The sequence below is a fragment of the Uloborus diversus genome, chromosome 8 (genome assembly GCF_026930045.1).
Source record: "Uloborus diversus isolate 005 chromosome 8, Udiv.v.3.1, whole genome shotgun sequence".
NCBI lineage: Eukaryota > Metazoa > Arthropoda > Arachnida > Araneae > Uloboridae > Uloborus > Uloborus diversus.
In genome coordinates, this window is record NC_072738.1 from 2,755,361 (window position 1) to 2,773,687 (window position 18,327).

The following is an 18,327-nucleotide window of genomic DNA, read 5'->3' on the forward strand; positions in this document are numbered from 1 at the left end:
AATACTCGAAGTGTGGTAGAACACTCAGAAATTACGCTAAAAAAATAAAGAAAAAGAATGAAATCTATTTCCGGACGTTTAGAAGGTGTTATGAATACTGTATGATATTCTACTAATTAATAACTTAATCAAAAGTTAGATTATTCAATAATATATAGACATTTTATAAAGTGTACGAAGACTTTTGTGAGATAAAATTTCCGCCACCTTTCGGTTTTTGATTTTTAAAAAAATAAGTTTTAATATTTTTAAAAAACTTTTCATGCAATTTTGTTAAACATTCATCATAGATTTTATAATTAAATTCCTATCCAGAAATATTGATTCTAACCAATGATTTGGGGCCTATTTCGTTGAAAGTCGTAGGTGTACGAAGACTTTTGGGAGCCACTGTACATAGATCAGACGGGAGGATGCCGTGCTTAAAGAAGTAACTGTGGGTCAGACCGTGATTAGTCAAGAATTGATTAAAATGAGTGGAGTATAACCTATCAGTGAATACATTATGAAAAAGGTGGTATGTCCATCTACCGTTTATTGAGTTATTCCAGTAAGGTTGCCATTCTTCAGTTATGTAAGTATTCAGTAGATTTTTTAAGTCAGTGAGGGGGTAATGCAGATTAAAGTTTTGAGTCTCTTTTGTGGCTTGTTTAGCCAAAAAGTCAGCCATGTTGTTGCCTTCTGAGGTGGAGTGTGCTACCAAAGATATTGTTATAGGAGTCAACTTCGTTATACGCATTAAGTTAACTTGTATTTTATGTATAATCGAGTTTCTAGTATTGTAATGGAGAAGGGCAAAGATTGAAGAAAGGCTGTCAGAAAAAATATAGTATGGCACAACGGAAGAGTTAGAGGTGGATAAGAATTTTAAAATCCAAATGGTACTAAGATATATTGCAAGAATTTCAGCTTGAAATACTGAATTTTTTAGATTTAGTGTTTTTGAATTCGAATAGATTATGTCGCTTTTGTAATAATCTACAAAAGAGCAACCTGTACCTGTCTCTGTCTTGGAACCTTCAGTATAGATCATGATGCAATCGTTTGTTGTTATATGTAAATCGTACGGAAAAATGCAATTTCAAAGTGAAAAGGAGTAGGGGATATGATAATGCTTTTTGCCCTCAAATTCTGTATAAGATAAGCAAGTGTTCTTTAAATGTAAATCCATCGAAAGCGAGAGAGTAGCAATTTTTTTTGAAATTGCGATCAAGTAAATAGGTAACGGTGGGATTCCTGCCAGAATGTGAAGGGCATCCGTAGAAACTGTCCTGAAACATTTCGTAATTTGGAGTAAGAATGGTCTTTGAATAGTTAAAAGTTTGTCATAAGAGGATTTGGGGAGGTGAGGAAACCAAATTCCTGCCGCGTAATCGATTGTTTTAAGAAAAATGGAGTTATACAGATATTTTATGATTTTTGCTGAAAGCGAGCCCTTAAAGTTAAAAATTCTTATGAATTTTTGAATGAGAGAGTGACTTTTGGTACGTAAGAAGTCTAAATGTTGAGTAAAATTTAAAGAGGAATCAAACATTACCTCAAGGTATTTTGCTCCCTCTGACGGGAATGAGATTGGCTTGCTAAAGAATTTTATTGTTGGTAGTCGTTTAAGTTTTGTAGATCGATTGTATGTAATCTGACCCTCAGAAGTTTGTTTTCCAAAACAGATGGCCGTTGTTTTGTTGGTAGAAACAGTAATTTTTAATCTTGTAACCCATGATTGTATTAGGTTAATGGCCTCTGCTGCTGAATCTTCAAGCTCTTTTCTGGTTTTACCGGCTACAATTAGCGCGATGTCGTCAGCATATGACTGCATTTTGCAATTGGGTGGGAAGTTAATATTTAATAGTATGTTCATGAGGATGTTCCAGAGAGTAGGACTAAGGACTGAGCCTTGAGGACAGCCAGAGAGGAGCTGAAAGTGTAAAATTTCACTGTCATTAAGCACTGAGAAAGTTCTGTTTAAGATTGATTGGAAAATTATTAAAATTAGTAATGGGTCAATACTATATTTAATGATTTCTGAATGAAGGCAATGATAATCTACAGAGTTGAATGCTCCTGTTATATCGAAAAGTATCAGTAGAGCATAGTTTCCTTGTGAGCGATAGTCTAAGATGTCGTTTTTAAGGACTGAAATTGCATTAAGAGTTGAAACATTTTCCCTAAAGCCATATTGCTTTGATGAAAAATAAGGGTTGTTATTGATGAAAGGAAGAGTGCGTTTAAGAAGGACTTTTTCCAGAATTTTCCCGAAACAGTTAATTAGTGAAATAGGTCGATAGTTATTTGGGTCAGAAAGGTCCTTATCAGATTTTGGATTAAAAACAATGTTAGAGTCATTAAAAATTGTAGGAAAAATATTGAACTTAAGGCAAGAATTAAAAATAAAATTTAGCAGATTAGGAAAATGTTTCAAGAGGTGTCGAATAATATTAAAATAAATACCATCTTGACCTGGAGCTTTTTTTGTAGAAAAGGAATGAATCATGTCTTTTAATTTGTCCGAGGTGATGTAATGGTCTTTGAAAGAGATATTTGCACTTGAGCTTGGAAACTGGGGAGAGAAATTATTACAGTTTTTAGTTTTAAAGATTGATTGGACAATATTCCTAGTGTTATCTGAAGATATAGAATCGTCTTCATATTTTGGTTCGGCTAAAGGTAGGTCTGGGGTGTCAAAAAGTTCGTCCAATGGGATTGTCGAGAGTGGTAGGCCTTTTTCAATAGCATCCTTGATTTTTGAGTTCGATATTTCTAATTCCTTGTCAAAGTCAACGTTACTTACGAAAGAGTCTTTGCTAGAAGCTGGGGTGGAGCAGGGTTGTTTGTGGAGTGGATGAACCTGCCCGAGAGGCATAAGTCTGTTAGGGGTTAACGATGGCCATTTGGGTCCGCTAGACGTAGTAGGTTTGTCAGACATGATTAAATTTATTCGAAAAGTTATCAATCATTACAAAATTATCGACAAAATAACGTTTCCCATCGGAACAATGTAAACTTGGCTACCAAATTGTGCTTCAACCCCTCAAATGATCATCCAGAATTTGACATATTCCACATTATTACAAACAAAGTACCATGTAAAGAAAACCTAATTTATAGTTCACTCAAATTTGCAGAATAGAAGTATTCAGCTTTAACATTAAACACCCTAAAAATAACTGCAAAAAAGAACTATTTCCTATAGGAATAGTGTTAACTTGTCGGTAGAAGTACTGTTGATGCTACATTATGATAATCCACAAGTATCAGGTAACGAAAAACAGAGTCACAGTGTACCACGTTATGCTAATACCAAAGTACCAGGTAACGAAAGTAATCAACTGGTTTAATATTTAGTAAAGGCGACAAAATATAACGTAACAAAGCAATACTAAATTGTAAAGAAGCCAAAAAATTGAAAAGTTAAATAAATCCGTAAGCACAATGTTAGATGGGTAATTTATCTGTATAGAAATACATATTATAATGCAGGAGTTCGTCAGATTCCACATTATGACAATAAATGAAAATCGCCATATTCCACGTAATACTAATTCCCATGTAGAATTCCGTCAATTTTCTGTAAACAAAGATAACTTAAAAAATCAGAAAAAATCACAGAAAAAAGATACAGACTTCCGGTTTGTGGCTTCTTATATAGAATTTTCTTCCTCTTTTAGCGAAGTATCACAAATTCAAAAAAAAGTCAAGAGAAACAGAATAAATTCGTTTATTCTTCCGAAGTATGATTTGATAATGCTCAACTTTTTGAAGTCCAATGTTAGAGAAATCAGTTGTCCGTAAAATGAGATTCCGGTTATCCGAATGGGTTAATTTTTATCCAGTAGTTATATGATGACAATAAGGGCGAGGTTGTATGATGAAAATATATGACGAAACAAAAAAGTTACCAGGATGTGAAGTTTTCCATGTTGGGCTATAGGAGTGTTGCAATGGCAAAGTCAGAAGAGTTCAAATGCTTGTAAATGCTGTTGAGATGAATCTTTTTTCGTGGTAATTTATCCACAATCTCAGGGGATGGTTCCAAACATTTAGAGTCATAATTGAAGAAAATCTGAGGATTTTTAACGGAAATCCATAACATTTGGTGAAGAGCGTTACAAAACCCGACTTCAATAGTAGCAATTCTGTTGCTTATCGCCAAACTCGCCAACCGACCACGCTACAGTAAACTCCGAACTCCGACAGATTAGTGATCCAATGTTTTTAACGAAAATGTTTAAACGAAAATTACCCAGCAGAAGAACAACGTAATTAAAAAACACAGTACATCTACTACGAAATGGAAATCTTGTATCCCGTACCCCGTAAGATGTAAGAAAATTTGAAAAATATGCTTACATCGTCGTCATGTCAGCTCCGACTTTTCTAATTTCTATTTTAATGGAACGTTCGCTTTTATTTATGAGTCGATTTAATCATTTAGCAAATAATTTTACATGTTAATGGATCATTTAAAATCTATTTGCCGAATTACTGGGATTTTTCATTTGCCGGACTTTTTACTTTAAATGGCTTGGTTTAATTATTTAGAAAATTACATTCCCCATATTAGTTTTTGTTGGAATTTAATTTTATTCTGTCGTAATGTATTATTAACTGTTTTATTTGCTTAACCGTATGCAAATTTCCATAGCTTAAGAAGGTATTTAAGCAGTCGACTGTATCCACGTGGGGGTGATTCTAAGTGTTGATTTTGTCTGTTTAATATGTTCTGTAAATACTTCTATTTTACGTTAATTCTTGAGTATAAGAATAAATATATTTTAACTTAATATGATAGTTATCTCTCAGTCTCTAACTACAACAGGCAATGGCACTGCGTGCATAAACTCTGCTATTTATCGGAATAGTTTTCTTTCAATCCTTGTTTTTTGCTCAAAAAAAAAAAAAAAAAGCACAGTGACAAAATAATGCATGGTTTCGCCAAATAAATAGTTTCTACGTATAGGTACTACGTATAGGTAGTTTCTACGTAGATATAATAAAACATGCTAACAATAAGCTAAACAAAAACAATCGCCAAGATTAATAATGTGCCGTAAAGAACCTATAACGAAAAAAAAAAAAAAAAAAACGTGTCTCCGATATAATAAAGGTAACACAAACAGAGTCGACGGCTCTTTAAAATCCTCGTCTGGAATAGTTTCGAAAATGTTCATCAGAATGGGTCTAAGAGTATAAAAAACACCTTTCAAATAAGAGAAATATTCCTCAGTATCGCCATTAAAACAAAATATATCATTCACCCTTTAAAATAACGTAAACAAAACCAGTAAAAGTCAGATTTTTTTAAAGACTACGCATCCATTAAAATCGTACATGAAAACATCGCCTTGCAGAAACCTAATCAAAAGGAAATCTTTATATATTAATAGGCAAACCGTTTTCTTTCGGTACCGATTCCTCCTCTGTTTGTGAACCGATTTCCTTCATTCTTTTTTGTTTAGTAGCTATTGCCGAGTTTTAGTGTCATCAATAAAACTTTTTGAAATCGAACGCTAATTAACGGAGATATTAATTAAAAACGCATTTTCGTCCTAAATGGCTCTTTCGACGCGAACGGATGTTCCAATTATTTCGAATTTGATATGGTTAGAAAAGTCTTTAAAAAATACTCCTAACGAAGAAATTGTCAGGGCGCCCAAAGTTCAATAACCTAAATCCACTAGAAAAAAAGTTATAAGCGTTTTTTAGTTAGCGAAACTCAAGAATTTTAATTTTATCTCGTTTCCATTGTTGAAATGCATTGTTGGAAGCCTGAAACATTAAGTTTTAATTGGTTTTTTAAACCACTCTTTCCACACGAAAAATGCATTTTAGCGCTTCGAGTTTGGTATGGCTGGAAAGTTCGTGCAAAATACTTCAAAACACGTTCTGCCCGGTTTTACCGTTCGAAAACGCCAAGTGGCTAAAACGGCTAGAAAACGCGCTAGAAACAATAAATTATTGAAATTAAAAGTAGGAGTCAATTTGAATTTGAGAATCGCTTATTAAAAACTAGTATTCAACTTAATTAATTCAAAGATAAGCATGCAAACGGCTCATTCTGCAGTACAATAGCAGAAAAAGCGATAAAAGTGGTAATTTTAAAGGAAATTCCATTGCATTTCTGGATCCAAATTATCATCTTTGGACCCCCGTTGCAGCCAAACTAGGACCTATGCAGTCAAACCGTTATACCTGGGCTCATATCTAGTTGGAATAGTCTTATACTGTCTGACCATCGATTACATAGAAAGCCTAATATCCGGTTCATAGGCGGAAATGGACGTATCTATAAGCTTATAGGGGTGTTAGTTGGTTTGTTGAAAAAAAAAAAAATAACCTGACTTACTGTCTGACCATCGATTACATGGAAAGGCTGATATCCCGTTTATAGGCGGAAATGAACGTATCTATTAGTTTATAGGGATGATAGTTGGTTTGTTTCAGATGTGCACTTTTGCCTCTCTATTATTTAGCCTTAGTTTAGTAAAAATGAAAATTTGCTCACAGCAACATTTTTTAAATTTAAAGTATATTCGATCTATATTCTCACGGCAAAAATTGATTTTTTTTATTCACACCAAAGTTTTTGATCTTACCATTTTGCTTTTACGTTCCTGAACGAAATGAAAATATTTTCTTTTCTTTTTGTTGTTTCCATGGTTACTATTTTTTATTTCCCCTTATTTTATTTTTGAGAATGCAATAAATGAATAAGGCACTAGTGACATTATAAAACGCGTGCATTAAAAAATCCCATCATTATTTTCCCTTCTCCCCTACTAGATTCATTCAGATGGAATCGTCTTCACTTGGCAGATTACCAAATTACATACAACCCGTGGTCAAACAGTATCTAGAATTTTGTCCAAATCCGTGACCCTCATTGTCGTGTCGTTTGGTAGTAAGAAAAAAAAAAGATGAAAGGTCGCATCAAGGAAGTTATGATTAATTAGATTCTACTCGAATTTTTAAATGAAATTCATCAACTTTTAAAAGTTTTTTTTTTTTTTAATATAATTACTCTGCCCTGCGATCAGTTTGATTAGATGGGAGAAACGTTTAAATCGCTTCCAAAAACAAAAACGAATAATAATATATTCAATAAGTTACCGCCCTATAGCCAGGGCTAAGGCAGAAATACATGAAATACACCGCCAGCTCAGTCAATTCCATCCGAGGACTGCAGTTTCGTGCTTATTAGCACTCATCAGCCGAGCATAGGAGTTGGAGGTGGAAAACCTCTTAAGGAAGCCAAGAGTGCCAAACAAACTGGTAGCTAATACAGAATTAGCACTGACCAGACGAGTGCCCAAAACAATGGTTCGGTTCAACAATTGTTGTTGTTCCGAATTGTTCAACACTGTTGAACCGAACTATTGTTTCGGTCACTCGTCTGGTCAGTGCTAATTCTATATTAGCTACCAGTTTGTTTGGCACTCTTGGCTTCCTTAAGAGGTTTTCCACCTCCAGCTCAGTTAGTCCTATGCCGGGCTGATGAGTGCTAATAAGCACGAAACTGCAGTCCTCGGCTAGAATTGACTGAGCTGGCGGTGTATTTCATGAATAATAGTATAGTTATAGATGAGATTGTTCATAAAGTTAGCAGATCAATTTCATGACTTAACTTACGGGAAGTTGGAACCTTAAAATGCATTAAAAAATCAATTTTTCGTTTTATTACATTCAAAATACTCAGATCAATAGCTTTTAAATGGCACTGAATCGATTTTTCTACGTAAACTAAAAGTAATTCAATTTCAGTATTGGAAGAAAAAAAAACATATGCGATTAATGTAAGTACAATTTTACTTTCAAAAGCAATTTTCTCAAAACGTCAATTTTTAAAACTCATGCTACTTTTTCCAGAAAACTATAATTGAGCAGACGTTTTCACTACATTTTATTCTTTACCAGTTTATATATTTACAATGAAATACAGTGATAAATACATAAATAAAATGTTGAAGAACTTATGCTTTTTTCTAAACAGTTTATTGTGTTCAAAAAGTCTTTTTTTTTTTCAATTAAAAAGTGACTATTGATTAAAAATTCATAAATTATGAAACAAAAAATATTAACTTGAAGTTGCCCTTCAGTAGACTCGAATCTCTTGAAAACACCGAAAAGTGTAACTTTCTAACATTAAAACTTTTTGAAGAAAATCTATGCAAAGTTCAGGAATTTAACAGTACGCGTATACAGGGTACCGACTCCCCTTCAGCAAGTACAAAATTGTGGGTTACAATATTTCGAAACTTTGGAAACAATTCTGGTTTCCGTATATTTCCTCTGTTCAAAACATCATTTAAAAGTTTTTAGAAAGATTTATTTCTCACTATATACTTGTGTACCTACCTCTAGTGGGCTTGTGGGAAAAAATGCCGGTGAAGAAGCTTGGCACCCGAACACTTCCCAACATGTCGTTCCCCAATCCTATGACGGATCCGGCCGCTGCGATCAGAGCACTCTCGCCGCCTGAAATCACAAAAGGTTCTGTTGAAATGTGCTGCAATTTAAAAGAAGGTGAAAGCTCTTTCATCTATGACAATCCGTTCTATCATATTGCTCTTAGTGACTCCATGCAAAATTGCATTTATTTATTTACTAGCTGCGTTGCCCGGCTTTGCCCGGTCTACCTTGAAAATAAAAATTGTGTCAAGTGACGTATATTCAACAATCAGGCATAAAAAATGCATTGAAAAAATATCATGATTTCCCTTCCAAACAATGACGACAGATATTAAAATACTCTTAAGAAATTAGATCCAGAAAGATGGATTTAAAATGCGTAACCATGGAAACACAAAATAAAATAAGTTTAAGGAATTAAAATGCGGAAGAAAATGATTCACAATTTGAATGGAATCGAGATTTTTAAAACTTGATTTAAAAATGCTTGTAACTTTTTTCCTTTCGAGATAAAAGCTTATTTTTTCGACCATAGGTCGAGTTAAATCTGGAGTAAAAAAGCTCGCTTTTTCCAATGGCGTCAAAAAGAAAGCTGTGGGACAATTCCTTCACTTTTTATTGATTTATTTAATGAAGAAAGTAGTGCCTAAATTTCAGATAAGCCTAAAAAAATCAGAGCTAAAAACGCAAATAACTCCCGCCGCAATTAAGTTAGAGCATTGGAACAAATTGCGTGGAACGCGGAAAATTCTTCCCTTTCCAACGATATATAATATTACTACTTGCGAGTAATTCCCCCCCCCCATATTCGGGCTATGTGAAAATTGGGCCTAAATTGGAATAAAAAAAGAACTATTCGTCGAATTCTTTTCGAACTGATCTGAAAACCTTCTCAGAGCTTAAAGGAACAAATTGTGAAAATTTCAGCAAAATCGGCCGAGTAGTTTTCGAGTTTTGCGAGTTCAAACACACAGACGCTTTTTGGAGACTTCATTTTATACTATGTATAGATAGATATAGATTTATTTATTTTAATCAAATTTGACTTTTGAAACAACTACTGAAATACTTGTACTGTATGCAATTTTGGTTCAGAAATTTTACTTTTTCCAGTCAAGAATAGTTATTCTTGTAAGTTATTATCGCTTTTTAATTAAGTTTGGCCTCATTAACAAATACATTAAGTTATCCTACAAAATCGAATGCCACACTTAATCAATGAATAGGAGATAGAATGTCTGATTTTTTTCCTAAGCGGCGTCGGCTAAACATTTCATTTTCTCTGATCCTGGCTTGAAGAGTTCAAGCAAATGACAGCAAATTTCAAGCTTTGAAATTTGTTAAAGTGTCTCAGTTCTCCATCAGTGATAACAACAGATGTAGAATTGCTCCATGCTTGAAGAGTTGAAATTGGTAAATTGTTCATTTCTCTACTAGTAATAGCAATAGATGTCAAACTGTTCCATGTTTGAATATTTGAAATTTGTCAAAATGGCTCAGTTCTTCATCAAAAATAACAGCAGATGTAGAATTGCTCCATGCTTGAAGAGTTGAAATTGATAAATTGTTCACTTCTCCACCAGTAATAACAATAGATGTCAAGCTGCTCCTTGTTTGAATATTTGAAATTTGTCAAAATGGCTCAGTTCTTCATCAAAAATAACAGCAGATGTAGAATTGCTCCATGCTTGAAGAGTTGAAAATGGTAAATTGTTCACTTCTCCGTCATTAATAACAATAGATGTCAAACTGTTCCATGTTTGAATATTTGAAATTTGTCAAAATGGCTCAGTTCTTCATCAAAAATAGCAACAGATATAGAACTTTTCCAAGCTTGAAGAGTTGAAAATGGTAAATTGTTCACTTCTCCGTCATTAATAACAATAGATGTCAAACTGTTCCATGTTTGAATATTTGAAATTTGTCAAAATGGCTCAGTTCTTCATCAAAAATAGCAACAGATGTAGAATTGCTCCATGCTTGAAGAGTTGAAAATGGTAAATTGTTCACTTCTCCGTCATTAATAACAATAGATGTCAAACTGCTCCATGTTTGAATATTTGAAATTTGTTAAAATGGCTCAGTTCTTCATCAGAAATACGAGGCGTGTTTTTAAAGTAAGTTCCGTTTTTATATAAAAAAGGAACGAGTACAGATAGAGCTAAGTAATTTAGTGCACAAATATCTACCACCCTTACGCTATTTTTCGACATTGCTCCCGTGATTTTCCAAGCATTTGTCATAGCGTGGTACAGGTTTTTGTATACCTATTCGTACAAAGTTACCGCCCGTTTAGTCAACCATGAGGACTCTTACAGGGCTTTGGCTGGGGCGTTTTTGAACATCCTCTGGTCTGCCCTCACCTCGCTCGCAACATCTTTCATTTGTTTCGGCATCTAAAGTCTTTCGTAGGTGGTCTGTGGCACAACAGCAATAATGAGCTCAGAGAACATGTTATCCCATGGCTGACTACACAGGCGGCAATTTTCTATGAATAGGTGTACAAAAACCTGTACCACGCTATGACAAATGTTTGGAAAATCACGGGAGAAATGTCAAAAAATAGCGTAAGGATGGTAGATTTTTGTGCAATAAATTTCTTTGCTCTATCTGTACTCGTTTTTTTTTATTATATCAAAACGGAACTTACTTTAAAAATACGCCTCGTAGCAACAGATGTAGAACTTTTCCAAGCTTGAAGAGTTGAAATTTGTCAAAATGGCTCAGTTCTTCATCAAAAATAACAGCAGATGTAGAATTGCTCCGTGCTTGAAGAGTTGAAATTGATAAATTGTTCACTTCTCCACCAGTAATAACAATAGATGTCAAGCTGCTCCATGATTGAATATTTGAAATTTGTCAAAATGGCTCAGTTCTTCATCAAAAATAGCAACAGATGTAGAACTTTTCCAAGCTTGAAGAGTTGAAATTTGTTAAAATGGCTCAGTCCTCTATCAATAATAGCAACAGATATAGAACTGTCCCATGCTTGTAAAGCTGAAATTTGTCGAAATGGTCCAACTCCTCATCAATAATATTAACACTGTAGAACTGTTCAATACTTGAAGAACTGAAATTTGCCAAACTCGTCTTCTTCTTAGACAATAGATTAAATGCGTGCAACCCACCTCCCTTCTTTGTTGACGAGAGACTTAGCACTTTCATTTCCACTTTCAGCTGGAGGCATCGTTTACCAGTATAATTATTTAAAATAATTTTTGCAACGAATGTTGTTAATCTAGTAAAAATATGAGGTAACCCAAAACACCCTCTACAGTTTGAAAAAAAATATATAATGAAATAATCTAAAAACTAGGGAAAGTTGCAGTTTCTTTCAATGTATGAGAAAAATATACGTTCTATTACTATTACTTAACATATTGCGTACGGCAATTAGTGTAAAATCAATGAATGGAATGTGACTCTCGTATTACCTCAACCGAAAACAGTAGGCAATTGTTGATTGCTCAATAGAAGCAAATTATTTCCGAAACGAAGGCTACAGAAACGCTTCAGTTTAACTAGCAATGATGCTGTCACATATTTTATTTATAAAGTTTTTAAAGGTTTCATCACTGGTTACATATGCTGAGAGCATATATTTAGTTTTCTACAGATTTTTTGACGTTCTATAAAGTGATAGTGTCGTTTCTATCAAATTACTTTCCAAAAGATTTAGAAACGTTTATTATTATTATTATTACTCTTTCTAATTTTTCAACACACCTTTTCTAAGCATTCACCCCACAGTTCGGAGCAAAGGTTTTCCACTGAATTTTTTTGCTCCACTTATTGATTTACAGCTGGGAAAACCGAGTTTTTATTTCAAAATATTTTATTTAATGTAAAAAACAATATTTTTAAAACATCTTATCATAATCTTTTTAATTAAAAAACTCAGTTTAAGCAGGCTAAACAATCTTCGGTTTTTTCCAAAACTTATAGAGACTCGGGACAAAAACCATTAAGGTTTTTTTTTCACATCTCTCTTTATATAGAGCCAATTATTTTTAAACTATTACAAAATCATTTTAAGAGACCGCAACTTAGCATCTTTAGCGGATGTTCTGAACCAGACATTTTTTAAAGCAATCAAGATTGATTGTAGATTTTATTTTTTCGTTGCTGGGGGGAGGGGGGGTATTCGCTTTCTGATTGGTACATAGTGAGTCACATGATCTATTATGATTGCTTATAAATTAATTTTCAGGAATCACGTCTCTGGTAATAAACATTGTTTGCTGTTTTCAGATCTAAAAATAGTGTTTAATTTTATTTGTTTATACATTTTGGCAATGCTCTCAGATAGGATATATTTTTTTACTCGTCATTTTATTTCTGTATCGTTTAAGAATATTAATGAACTTAAACGGGATTATAAACGGTATTTATGAATGATTATTCTGTACATCATATCCAGCTTATGAGTTTCTCGTACCGAAGGCATAATTAAATACCAAAGGAATGACTAAAATTTAAATGAACACATGTCGAATTTTTTTTTTTTTTTTTTTTTGCTTCCTTTTACAAAAAATGAAGTATTGTATTCGCGAAAAAATTTTCACTCAACAATCGGCCTTAATTTCCATTTTGCTCGCCCCCGAATGAATATTGATTTTTTTTTTCAATCCGACCACACGTGGATACATGCCTAAGAACGTATAGACACCTGAAGAATCCATTTTAACGATCCCCGAGTTAATTACAACGAGTATTCTCGTGACGTCCGCATGTACGTATGTATGTGCGTATCTGTGTATGTATCTCGCATAACTCAAGAACGGTATGTCCTAGAAAGTCGAAATTTTGCACATAGACTCCAAGTGGGGTCTAGTTGTGCACCTTCTCTTTTGGTTGCATTCGGATGTTCCAAAGGGGGTCTTTTACACCTTTTTGGGGTAAAATCATTGTTAATTTCAATGTTAACTCAAGCGGTGCTATAATTTGGCAAACACTTGGCAATATATCGCCAAGCTTTTGGTCGCCAAGTTTTGTTGCCAACTTGGCGACGAATTTGGCGGTTTTTTTTTTTTTTTTATAAATCTGGTTTCAATTTGGCCACTGTTGGAGATATTTAGAGAGTAAACTATTGAATCACATTAAAAATGCCAATAATGGGGAAATGACTTTAAATTGGAGTAAAAGGAAGTCATGTGATGCACACATCAGCTCGTTTTCATTTCCCTTTCGTCTGCTTTAAAATAGATAGGTTTTTCAAACTTGACATTTTTTAAATCAAAATCTTTTATTTTGTTTTATTAAACTTGCGCACGTTTCTTTAGTGCATAGATAATAAATCTTTAGTGATCGCTTCATATATTTTAGCATCACTTTTTAATTACTACTATTTGTGAGTGTATGATATTTAAAATGAATAAAAAAATGAAAAAATATAGATCGAAATGTATTCAAAATTACTTTTAGAAACATAAGGCCATCAACATAAGGCCATCAACTCACAAATAATTATTATTATTTGTGAGTGTATGATATTTAAAATGAATAAAAAAATGAAAAAATATAGATCGAAATGTATTCAAAATTACTTTTAGAAACATAAGGCCATCAACATAAGGCCATCAACTCACAAATAATTATTATTATTTGTGAGTGTATGATATTTAAAATGAATAAAAAAATGAAAAAATATAGACCGAAATGTATTCAAAATTACTTTTAGAAACATAAGGCCATCAACATAAGGCCATCAACTCACAAATAATTATTATTATTTGTGAGTGTATGATATTTAAAATGAATAAAAAAATGAAAAAATATAGACCGAAATGTATTCAAAATTACTTTTAGAAACATAAGGCCATCAACTATGGAGCATAAGCATTCGAATAGAAAACAAAATGCATCAAGGGGAAAAAAAGGCAATATGTTGAAAACTGTCTGCACTCCTTGATTGAGAAAACTTAACATTTTTTAAAAAAATTATTATTTCATTTATTTATTTATTTTAATTAGTTTTGAGCGAATTCAAGTAGCCCTACGTGTGGGAATAAGGAAAATATTCGTAGAAAAGGGGAAGTTTGTTCTTATTTCAGACATGTTCTCTCCTGAAAGTATTTAAAAAGTATATTGTTACGAGTTCGGTGCAACTTGTATCGTTCTTTAAATGACGACACAGTTCTTGAGAAAACACAGGAGATTTATTTACAACTATGGACAAGAAATATCGTTAGCAACTGCTAAATTAACCATAGTAATAAGGCAAACATCAATTAACACCATAAACTCAACGGTCACACACGTATTTACATCAAAATACGCAAAAACACAGCGCAAAGGCTAATACACACTTCCAAATGGAACGCCGAAAACGAGACTCTACAGTTAGAAAGCAAACTAACTGACTCTCCTTCATTCACAAGACGCCCGGCAATTTTATACCAGCAAAGAAAGATCCAGAAAATCCTACAACGTTCTACCAATTTCTCATATTTTCCTTTTATTCCAGTCACAAATCTTATCATTCAGAAAGGAGGGGATCATATACTTCATTCGAATGTAAGGGGGTTGTATATTCATAACAAGAAACTATTTACAGGTTACATTACTAAGATAATTTTAGATGAAAATTAATGGAATAAACGCCAAAATTAGCCAGATTATAACAAATTAATCGGAAAACACAATTACTATTTACAAAATTCGTAACAATATATATTTTTTGACTCTTTAAAATGATTTGTTTTTTTTTTTTTTTTTGTGAAAAATGATTATGAAAAGATGCGGTGGGTGCCAATTAGATAAGTTTGGTCTCACACTATGTTGTAAAGTGAGTTTTATCGTGTACTTGATTAACTTTCATAACCTGAAAAAAGAAACTTTTTAAAATGTATATTTAAGGCACATTCACTCACACGGGAAATATGAGGTCGTTAATTAACATTTTCCAGTTAACACTATATTGTACAGTAGAACCTCTCAGTAAGGGACACTAAGGGGACTGGACTTTTTGTCCCTTAAATAGAGGTGTCCCTTGTTCGGAGGTACATGAATTGATGCACACTGTGCACTTAGTTTAATACCATAACCAAAAACTATTAACATTGTTAAAACTAAAAACGATTAAACACTGAAAATATTTTATGCATGCTAAATAAAATTCAGAATTAATTCAAAGGGAAATAAATATTTTAAAAATTGAAATTTAATAAGAAATTTAGTAGAATTATCAGTATTAATCCACAAAGTTTAGTTAGTAATTTATAGAAATAATTTCGAAGTATAATTTGTTTCATGGACTTGCTTCATGTCACATAATTTACAATTCAATGTAAATAACAGTGTGAATACATTTCAATTTTCTATCAAAAGTTTGTCATGGGCCGTGCACTATCCATCGGAGCTGAACCCAAATGAATAAATTACTCAGAAAGAAAAGCATGCATGTAAATCTCGTTAAGAATTTTAAAACACATATTTGCTACTTAACATGTTAATGTCAAGGCAAACTTTTACCAATTATTTTTTTAGACAAAAAAAAAAAAAAAAAAAAGAACCTTTATTCCAATAAGTTCAATTCATATGCATTTATTTCTTATGCATTTTTTCATAAATTACTGCAAATTTTCTCCATGGCTGTCCCTTAGACAGAGTGTCCCTTAATCAGAGGTACATACATGGAGGTCGCTATTCAAAGGGACTGGGACCGGAAAAAGTGTCCATTAAATAGAGGTGTCCCTTATTCAGAGGTGTCCCTTAAAGGAGGTACTACTGTATATCAAATTGGTGAATAAAAGTTCCCAAATATTTGGACGATTAAGAGAGGGAGATCATGATCTCTCATGGCCCTCCTCTGGATCCACGCATGGAGAAAATAAACTCATGATACCTCGAAATATCTATTAATTACTGCGAATTAGGTTCATTTCAAATGGGAAAACTTTTGCTGGAGGATGTGAAAAGTAATTTCTATTTTTCTGGGAATCGATAATTGAGGACTACTATTTGTACATGAAGAGAGAACTTTCTGAACGAAAATATTAAAAAAAAAATTATATTAATTTGAATTTTTGGCATCTTGAATTCAAATTATGTTTTTCGCAATCACGAGCGTGTGTGTGTATGAATGCGCGTGTGTGTTTGTGTAGGCGCATGTGTGTGGGTGCGTGTGTATGTATGCATGTGTGTGCGTGCGTGTTGTGTATGCAGTGCTGTGTGTATACGCGCGAGTGTGTGTAGGCGTTCGTTTGTGTGTGTGTGTGTAGGCATATGTGTGTCTGTGTGCAGGCATGAGTGTGTGTATGTGTGTGTGTGTAGGAGTGTGTGTTTGTGTCTGTGCGCAGGCATGAGTGTGTGTATGTGTGTGAGTGTATGCGTGTGTGTGTAGGGTATGGATGCAACCTGGAGACGGCTTTCGCTAGAGGAGCAGCATCGTGAGGAGCCGGTCGACGGTGATGCTGCAGAGGCTGCTGGCGGGAAAATAGCACACCAAAACAGTCAAGTGAGAACAATAAGCAATCGTGATTGCTCAATAAAAACATACTAATATACTTAATTTCATACACTTCAAATATTTTCAGTTGTATCAAATGTTCACCAATACACAGCAAGTAAATTAGAAATTTTACTGTGCAATTTCTAGAACTGATATTGTAACAATTCATAATTTCATATTCTCCATTCAAAGGAAAAGAACGAAGTAAACCTTTTTGCCGTTATTTTTATGCACATATGAGTGTATCTGACCAAAATATTAGCTTTACATTCAGGGTAAAAAATAATAAAAGGTCAACTTTTGTTTAACAGCGCCATTTGCCACTTAAAAATGAGAATAAATAAAATGCTCATATGCTAAAATACTTCATGTATGTTACTTGCGTGGGGAAACAATCTAAAATAGAGAAAAGTGGTATCAAAAATGAGAGGATCAAGCTTTAGCTTTTCTTATTTTCCGACTCGGATGGTTAAATCAGCAAAGGGTTTAAATTAATATTGGTACCGAAAAGAAATAAGCAAGAGTGAGATGTTCAATCAATAAACTCAAAAATTCTCCCGAAGTCAAAAAAGGAAGAGCGTTATAAGTTAAACCTGTGTATGAATCTGTTTGTTTGTCTGTAGCATCGAAGTCCCTCTAAACGGATGTACCGAGTTTTGTATTTTTTTTTTCTTTCGAAAAGTGACTTTACCAAGACAAGAGTGTTCGTATCCAGTTTTGGCTAGCCTCCGATCCGCGGGCCATGTGGGTTGCTGTTATTGTTTGAAAGGTGGCTTTATCGAGACTGTTCTTAGCCACTATCGACCAACCTGCGATGCTCTAAGCTAATACGAAGCTGCGAACCGAAAACCATGTCATCATGGTTTTCGGTTCGGAGCTTCATATTAATGGAATTTTTCCAAAAATTAATTGTTCCGAAAATTGTAATTGTTCTGGAATTTTTCAAAACAAGTGATCATCTGCATTCTGTGCTAAGAATGATTGTTGAGAAATTTGAGATCAGATATTGGTTTCCAAAAAGTGAAGGGAAAATTCTAATCAATGTTAAATAAGCAAGCAGTAATGTTAATAATTCTTGGTTTGTAATTCATTTTGCTCATTGAGTGTTTTTTTTTCACAATATTTACAAAACATTTTAAATATATTTCTATTTTATATATGTTCTGTCTCGTGAGAATCATTTTAATATCAGTTGCGACCTCAGATAGAAAAGAAATGGGCACCACCACTATGATTTATTTGATTCGGGGGGGGGGGTAAGTTTTAAGTAAGTATTTTATTTGTGCCACGGAGAGATGGCAAATGAACCGGGAGCGAAAACAGAACATTTCATTTTGGAACAGGTAGAATCAACGAGAACGAGCAAATAGTAAAGCTTCTTAAGGTAGAAGCTTTACTGTATTTGCTCGTAAGCTGCTGCTAACAAATTACGATCGCTTTCGCTGATCGTAACTTCTACAAAATGAAGT

The 18,327-nt window shown here is 33.5% G+C and overlaps 1 protein-coding gene across 1 annotated transcript in view; it reads right to left on the reverse strand.

Moving 5' to 3' along the window:
• The window catches only part of LOC129227403 (fatty-acid amide hydrolase 2-A-like), a 49,918-nt gene that overhangs the window by 19,199 nt on the left and 12,392 nt on the right, over positions 1 to 18,327 (reverse strand). Inside the window, exon 4 of the mRNA XM_054861954.1 lies at positions 8,353 to 8,472. Coding sequence (XP_054717929.1) covers positions 8,353 to 8,472 — 120 coding nt within the window. The remainder of the gene's footprint in view (positions 1 to 8,352; positions 8,473 to 18,327) is intronic.